The sequence below is a fragment of the Neltuma alba genome, unplaced genomic scaffold, assembly GCF_004799145.2.
Source record: "Neltuma alba isolate B1F8T4 unplaced genomic scaffold, ASM479914v2 tig00011630_pilon, whole genome shotgun sequence".
NCBI lineage: Eukaryota > Viridiplantae > Streptophyta > Magnoliopsida > Fabales > Fabaceae > Neltuma > Neltuma alba.
This window is the reverse complement of record NW_021636279.1, coordinates 110,964-119,532: the sequence shown is the minus strand read 5'-3', so window position 1 is coordinate 119,532 and position 8,569 is coordinate 110,964. Positions and strand designations below refer to the sequence as shown.

The following is an 8,569-nucleotide window of genomic DNA, read 5'->3' as shown; positions in this document are numbered from 1 at the left end:
CATATGTGGGGAGAGTTCTTTTCCTTACAAGGTACACAATGGCTGAAGTAGAACCTACAGAAAGAAGCCGGAAATGACTTTACGCAAAAAAGTCCATTAGGACAACCTACTTGGATATCACTGTTGGGATATCTGGTCGTTGAGGTGCCAGAAACTGTTCGAAGAAGCTGTTAATTCGGAGTATTTAACTTCTCAATTAAGCTTCTTTAGAGTTTGCCCAGACTATGACCTCCGCAGAAGTTGTGAGAGACTAAATGACAAAAACCTTAGGAGGCTAGACTACGAGGATACACTAGAAGATTTTATCAATCTAGAGGTTGATGCTCAATTTTAGAAAATGGTAAGAGTGGATGTGGAGGAGTAATCAGAAGCAAGGGTGGGGATTGGATCATGGGATTTAGTTGTAAAGTCTCTAAAGTTCCCCCAGTCACTGCAGAACTCATCGGTATCACTCAGGGATTGTATCTCAGCTAGGCTAGGGGATTCAAAAAGGTCCACCTCATGTCTGACTATTTGGAGGTACTTAATATTGCGACTACGGGTTATGATAGAAGTTACCCTTTTTATGATGTTATGATGTGGTAGAAGAGACTATGCAGAAATTGGCAAGTAGTTGTTAACTATCAAGACCGAGAGGAGATGTCCAGTGCATATCAGTTGGCTAAATTGGCCCATGGGATGTTAGGAAGCTACAAAATCTTTGATCAACCACCATGTCTAAACCTGCGGGGAGATGGGGGGATGAGAGGGCTATCTTGATTAGCCTTTGTTTTGATTTAGTGTATTTTGTAATTAATATATTGAATTCAGTTTCTTTCAAAAAAAGTTGTGGAACCTAGAGATCAAATTAAATTAAAAAAATTAATGATGAAAAAAAAAATTATAGCAAATTTACAAATTATAGCCAAGAAAAAAAAATCAATGTACTAAAATATACTTTTTAGTGGTCGATTGGACTTTAAAAAATAAAAATAAAAATCTAAAAAAAATAAAAAATCATAAACTAATTTTATCTTAAAAAATCTTTATGTTTGCCTTTTATTACTTTGTTGATATTAAATCTAAAATTTCAACTAGTTCATTGATCCAACACGATGCATCAAATTGAATTCTTTTGTCTTCTTCGGTAAACATTTCAAAGACAATGCTTATGATGCAACTGTTAAGGTACAGTATTTGCATCATATTAAATAATACTATTTCATTATTTTCTTCAAATATTGATGCAAACGTACATAGTCCCAACCTCGTTACTGCTCTTGTCAATTCAAGAGGCCCCATGCCCATGCCCCCATGCATCCCCCATATATTAGTATAGCATTGTGGTCCACAGAGGGCATCATAATATCTACTGATTATTCATTCATTATTTTTTTTATCTACTTAATTCATACTCTTATTTTCTTTAAATTGGAGGGGTAGACACAAGCAGCATGAAATCAAGCAAGCCACTAACTACTTATACAAAAAGAAGTTTCATATTATTAGATTACAACGCCATATATAGGCAACAACTTCATTATATTCTTCAAACATCAATGAATCTAGAAATTACCTCAATGTTTCTACCTTCAAAGAATTCCAATTCCCCAAGAGCCACCTTCCTTATCTCTTCCAATTCTTTCTTTAACCCTTTCTCTGCATTTTCAGCACCACGCATCATCCCCTGCATCATCCCCACATAAAGCCCATAGTTCCTCAGTTTCTCTATTTCCTCCTCGCTCCCATCCCCCAGCACTGCCCCACACGCAGCTCCACACGCGTGCATCCCACCTTCGCCCTTCTCTACCTCTGCCTTTATATTCGCTTCCCCGTCTAATTGAGTTCTCACGAATTTACGGTATTGCCCTTCCACCAAGCCTTCTGATCCCACCGCACGTGAGATCTCCACCATCACGCGTAGGATCCGATCTGAATCGACTCGGGTCGGGACGTCGGATCTGGCCAAGAGTTCAAACGCGAGTGGTATCATTCCATCTCCTGTAAGAAGCTCTATGTTCGGATCGTACTCATGGTGGCCCCTGGCCTTGGGCCTAGGCCGATCTGTTAATGGGAGGTGTTCGTGAGTATAGGCGACTGCTTGCATGAGTAGCAGAGCTGAAGCCGCGGGTAAGGCCCGGTCCTGATGGCCGCCGACAAGCTCGCAAGCTGCCACACAGAGGGCCGGCACGGTGGTTCGTGGGGCGGTGAAGGCCAAATGGTGCATGGGCTCAAATACCACGAGAGGTTCTTTCATGGGAATAGCCTGCTTGAGATGCGCTTCAATGTCTGCCTGCAGAGAAGCCCAGGAAGAAGAGTGGGCACGCGTGATTTGCGCCGCCGTGGTGAGCTTCGACGGCAAGGGAGAGCGCGGAGATCTGATCTGCTTGATAATTGAACGGTGGAGTTTCCACAGGGTTGGAAAAGAGCTCCGACCATGGTGGTAGCTCTGTGCAGATGCTGAAAGAAAAGAAAATAGGAAGTACAAAGACGAAGCAGATAGGGAATGAGGAAAGACTTGGAACCGCACAGCAATGATAGAGGATGGTTTGCTTTTCTAACATTACATTAACTACGCTCCTAACTATAACATCTCGTGGACTATAACGAGGTCTTGTTTTAAGAAGGTAGTACTATTTTATTATTATTTATAAGTGACTTCTAATACATGATTAACTTTTATTTAAAATTTAATAACTTTTTAATTTTATTTTTAATTTATTTATTATACAATATATTTCATCTAAATAAAATTAACACAATAATAAATAAAAATGATATATTAATACAAAAAAATTTTCTTAGTTCTCTGCAAATAGAATAAAAAAAGTCTCCTTTCTTAGCTTGTCTTTGCCGGCCAACGATGTGCTGTGTTGGGTGTATATTTTATTTACGTAACCAATGATGCCAATTAATGTGTTACACGAGTCTAGTATGGAATTACGCGAATGTCCTAGTAATGTTTTAAATGTGTTAAGTATACTTTAGTTTATTATCAGTTCGTGATATCACATGTGTTTGCCAGCTAAGTATCCGATTTTTTCTCGGTCCATATTGAGATATTAATTGAAATGTTTTTTTAATATTTAAAATAAATTACTTGTATCAAGCACACTAAAATTTTTTTTCAGTAGCACTATATATTTTAAATTAATTTTTTATGCCATCCTACCGTGCTTTTTTTTTTTTTAATGCATTGTCCATATCCTAAACTTAGGATACTCACTGTTACTGAAAAATTATTTAGGATGTTAAATGCACAAAAAAGTTAATTTAGGATGCTGACATTATTAGAAAGATATTTCAGAATATTAGATACATCTTAGTCATATTTAAATTTCACATAACAAGTTACGAAATTCTGGGGTAAAAGTACAACTTCCTCTTGATTTTTTTTTTAGGGGCAAAAAAGGCTAATTTTTCTTTTAAACAAAAGTCTAACGAAATAGGAAACAAAAAAAAGTATGAAATAAACCACAAACACTGAAAGAAAGATCATTCATTAAAAAAAAATATGGACAAAATTGCATCCTAAAAAAATTGGGATGTTAAATGCACTTGAAAAGTAAAAATAGAGATAAAATTGCACATTTATTCCAAAGTTTATAAAAGATTATATTTTTTGCAGAGATAAAAGATTATATAACTTATAAAAAAAGAAAATTTTATTATGTATATATTGTATATTAACATACATAAATTTACTATTATATTTGTATCTGTATGTTTTGATAAAAACTACATATTTTTGTTATATGCAAGGGCCAAGGTCTGCACTTCATGTTACAAGTTGTGTGGCCCACATTCGGTACAGTGTGACTCAGACATCAAACTCTTCGGTGGCCCATTGTCCATGCCCTACGCGTGTTAAATTTCATAAAAATAAGTCAACAAATCATATGAGGTGTCAATGTGTGTTGTGGACATTTTACGGGGGCAATTTTAATATCTTTAATTGTCATTTTCCCCATAATTATGGTATATTCTGTTATATGTCATTCACTCAAAAGAAAATGTTTCTCCTTATTTGGTATATTCCATTATATGTCCTCAATGGGCTTCTATTTCGGAAATTTAAAATTAACAAATTTCAAGGTAAAGGAAACGGAAATTAAACCAACAAATCAAGCTGGTCCTATTATTTCCTTAAAAGAAAACTAGAAGAAAAACTGAGGAATATATTTGAATTACGATTTTAGTATGTAAATTTTATATATGCGTTGAAAGCATCTAAAATTAACAGCCCCATAAAGTCTGAACTGCAATTATGGTATACGAGATTAATATACATTTATCTTAATGTTTTATAAAAAATTTATTATTTTTAATCAAAAGGAGGGAATTAATCTATAAGTACCTATGATTTTACCCTAATTTTTTTTGGGTAACATTTTACCCTAACTTTTAATCAAATCATAGTAATTTTTTCTACTTATACTATTTTGGCAATTATTTAATATTGAGATTTGTTTAGAGTTCCTCCTCTAATTCTGCATCAATAACTTGGCATCAAAACCCACTCCACCTTCTTCTTGCTACCTAGAAGTGTCTTGATATGTCCATAACTTTGATGATAGCAAAACCGAAGATTATGATTTAACACAAACTTATCATTCAATTGGTGAAAATGCCCCTAATAGTTAAGACTAAGCTTAATAATTTTATCTCTATTGTCTTTGTTTGTAATGGCAATTTTTGGAAGTAACTTACTCTGGTGCAAAGCATCATTTTAACTTATATCACCCTTTCTACATTACATTGGTTGTCAAAGAGATGGTATAAAAAGTGTGACCCGTGACATTTTCATAAATAAGTAGTAAGGATATTAGTTTTTTCACATTAGCTGCTTAATTAATTGCGTATAAAACATTTTCTACATTAGTTTAAACAGTTGTCGATGTAGAAACTAATTGAATTTTACAAGAAATCTTGCTCATTAGTAAAATCTTGTTCATTTATTTTAGCATGTGGAAACAATTGGTGCATAAAGGTGAAGAAAAGTTTTCAAAAAAATTTAATTACTTTCTATACCACTGTTATTCTAACCGGTAAAAAAAGTGCTTTTCTATTTTATTTTTTAATAAACTAATACACCAGAGATGCTTGAGAACAATTAGCGTCGAAAGTCATCTATTTTCCTTTCATACCATCTCATTGATGAGGAAGGTTGCCTTGCACCCAAATTAAACTTAATTAACCACTAGTAGTACAATAGCCAACCTAGGTCGTATTTAGTTGCTCGACTTGATGCTAATGGACCTTAATTGAGTTCATACAGCAAGAAAACAAACTAAAATGGTGGGATTTGATTTTACTAAACTAAATTAAAATGAAATCTAATTAATTTTTTAAATTTATTTTAACTTAAGAGAATGAAAATACAAAGAGATAAATTACATATGACAAGACACTTCAAACCTGTCGGCAGTGGCACCTAACTAGTTAATCTGAGTCACGTTTGTGGACACTGTCATGAGCGCAACTATCAACAAATAAAGATGTGTAGCACTCCCTAGGATTGAATGGATAGTGGAAGAACAAGGTGAGGAAGTGAGCCTACTCCTCCTCCTCCTCTTGGCCCATTATACTATCCCAAGATCACTTGTTATTACTTGAAACCCACAATCCCAAGTAATGGGGAATTCTTCCTTTGACACATTGACATTTCCTTGTTTTTGCATGTTTATTTACGGTTTGAGTGAGCATTTTATTGTGTTTTATAGATTTTAATTACATTAATTTAGTTAGCAGCTTTGAGTAACTATGTGAATTTGGTTTATCCAATGGTGAGTTGGTCATAATTTTGTGATTACTCTTTTAGTTGTTAATTACTTTTCTTTTGAAGATTCTAGATATTGCAGTGTGTTAATTTTCATAATAGATCATTTGGAAAGTCAAAGTTGAAATGGCAACAAAGGACCCAAGGCATTGTTGTTTGAGGACCAGCAAGGATTTCAGAAATGATGAAAAATGACTACAGAATTAAAACATACATCTTCATTAATTGTGTCATTCACCGTGGCAAATGGACTTATTCGCCTGTAACATCTATTTTCTTTTTCCCTTTTTCCACTGTTCATCGTGGTGATTAACCTCAAAACACTGTTTCACTTACATGCGTTCACCAGGGCAATGTGCCATGCTCGCTACAATGAACGACCAGAAATTTTAAACAAGAGCCCTCTTGCATGATGCCCTCACTTTTGGAATTATTAAAAAGGAAGGGTTATTCTCTGCTAGGATAAAATTAGAGCACCCTCTTGAAGATTTTTGGGAATTCTAAAGGTGACGTAATCCCCATTGGGCTTCTCATCTAGCTAGATTTTGGATATCGTTTTACAAATCTTTTTTCGGTTCAGTAATATAGTTATATAAAATTATTGCAGATCAACTTTTGGCATCTGTGGGACTCTCGAGGGACGCTTTAATGACCCTCTGTGATAGATTTTGGAGATCAAACAAAATGGATTCTTACTCTTTTCTCCTGCTAGTTCCTCTATGAGGATGTATAAATAGGTTTTGGATAACCTGGAGTAGGGAAATTGATAAAGAACTCAGTAAAGACCTCTTTGGAAAGTTGAAATTGGCCTGGCGCGATTGTTTGTGTCAACGGAATTAATGTCTGAAACCCTAGGACTAGATAGAGATCAAAAAACAAAAAACTTTGGACTTTTAGATAGGTGAAAGGCGTTCACATAGTGTTCGCCCATTCATCGCAGCAAAATATCGCATGGCTTGTCACATCCTAAATTTTAGACCTAGAAGTACCTAAAATAGTCTAAAATGGGCAAGCTACTTGACCCAATTGGCAGGAGTTCCAAAAGTTGCCTAAAAGAATAAGAGGATTTTTAGAGACTACATTGCAAAATAAAAGTTTTTTGGGACTGAGGAACGAGGAAGATAGAGACTCCAATAAAGTCTCAAGGGTCGAGTATGGAAAATTGAGATGAAGGAAGGCTAAAAGTTATGCTAGAAATCTCAATAAGATGATTCCTGAGATTAAACTCGAGTAGGAACTAAATCGCAAATTCAAAAGATCTTGGGTCAAAAAAGGGAACAATGAAAAGTATGCCTGAAAATTTTAAAAATTTCAAAAAAAAAAAAAAGAGAAATGATGTCTTGAAGCCCATTTGAGGTTAAAAATGATGAAAGTATCTAGGGGAGAATTTATGAAATTCTTAGGATTTTAGCTAATTATGTGTTACTAGATGAAATTAATTATTTAAAATATGAGGAGGTTACAAATAATTGGAGAAAATGGGAATAAATATTTGAGGAATTATTGGAGGTTTTAAAAATGATTTCATCCCCAAAATACGAAGAGGTAGGTTTTAAAAGAATTTAAAACCTATTTATGTCTTGTTTGGGGAGATTCAAAATAGAATGCTTACAGGCTAAGTTTTGGCCTGGAAAAACTTAGAGAATTTTCCTCTAATAAAAAAAGATTACTAGAGCCAAGGGACAAATTTTAGAAGTTATAGACTAGTAAGAAAAATTTGGTCAAGATTACTCCTAAATAAAATTATTAGTTTTTAATGGGAGACAGAGAAAAATATTTCTTTCTTCATGTGCATGCATATAAGATGGCATGTGAAATTATTTGTGATAAGAAAAGGGTGCCAAAACATGTGCCAGTGATATCGGATAAGTTAGGACCTGAAAAAACACCTGATATGATGTAAAATTGTAAAATAGCTGGAGGACTAGCCAAGGGTATAATTGTACACGAATTTTCTTTTATTTTCCTCCCTATTTTGATGCTAATTTGATGAAGAGGACAAGGTTAGAATCATATAATTTTTCAAGGGCAAAACTTAAAAAGGAATTAAAATAATATATCATTATAAAGCACATGAGATGATTACCCTTATTTTCCTAAGCAAACCAAGACATATGGCAACTTTGATGAACACTTGGCAAGATCACATAGTGGAAGGCTTGATGAAGAGGACAAGTGGACTTGCAATTGTAACATTTCTCAAGAGGCAAAATGAGAAACCAATGGCAAAAAATTTGTCTATAAATACCCCCTTCAGGAGCACAAAATTCAGCTAACATAAGAAATTTGGGGGAAATGGTTTTGCCATTGAAAAGGAGAGAAAAGGAAGAGAAGGAAGAGAAAAAGAACCAAGCCAAGATCAAGGCAACTCACAAGGTAAGTAAGGATTCTCTTAAGGGTTTAATTAACATGATTAGTGCTTGATTTGGATTTAATTTTGATGAAATATGATGGCTAAAAGTCCTAAGAAACCATGCTTCCCAAAATGGTTTGAAACACGATGAATGATTGGAAGTTGGCTTCTAGATTAAAGAATAAAAAAAGGTTGGAAACTTGTATTGCAACTTAGTTTATGGAAGAATTCCAACTTGCCACCCATGAGCTTATGTTTTAGCCAAGGAGAGAACTTAGGGTTAGAGTTTGATTCATATCAATTTGATGATTCCAATGAGTTTAGATGAAAATTGTGTATGAAAATGTTGAAGGAAAGTAATTGGAAGCATGGGAATTGAAATTAAAATTCTAAATATGAAGACCCCTATCTCTCAGCCAAACTTAATTGGGTAGGAAGGAGTTGGATTTTGATCAATT

General features: G+C 34.4%; 1 protein-coding gene across 1 annotated transcript; it reads right to left on the bottom strand.

Annotated features, from left to right (window-relative positions):
• Positions 1-1,434: 1,434 nt before the first annotated feature.
• LOC114715954 (heterodimeric geranylgeranyl pyrophosphate synthase small subunit, chloroplastic-like) lies at positions 1,435-3,834 on the bottom strand. Its single transcript, XM_028900872.1, has 2 exons — positions 3,792-3,834; positions 1,435-2,439 (listed from the first exon to the last, which is right to left on the bottom strand). The coding sequence occupies exons 1-2, from the start codon at positions 3,832-3,834 to the stop codon at positions 1,529-1,531; spliced, it is 954 nt and encodes a 317-aa protein (XP_028756705.1). The 3' UTR covers positions 1,435-1,528.
• Between the last annotated feature and the right edge of the window lie 4,735 nt (positions 3,835-8,569).

Coding starts and splice junctions, on each gene's coding strand:
- LOC114715954 (XM_028900872.1), bottom strand. CDS start 3,834: ATGGACAATGGGCCACCGAAGAGTTTGATGTCTGAGTCACACT. Junction 2,440..3,791: donor TTTGATGTCTGAGTCACACT/GTACCGAATGTG, acceptor CTTTTCTTTCAG/CATCTGCACAGAGCTACCAC.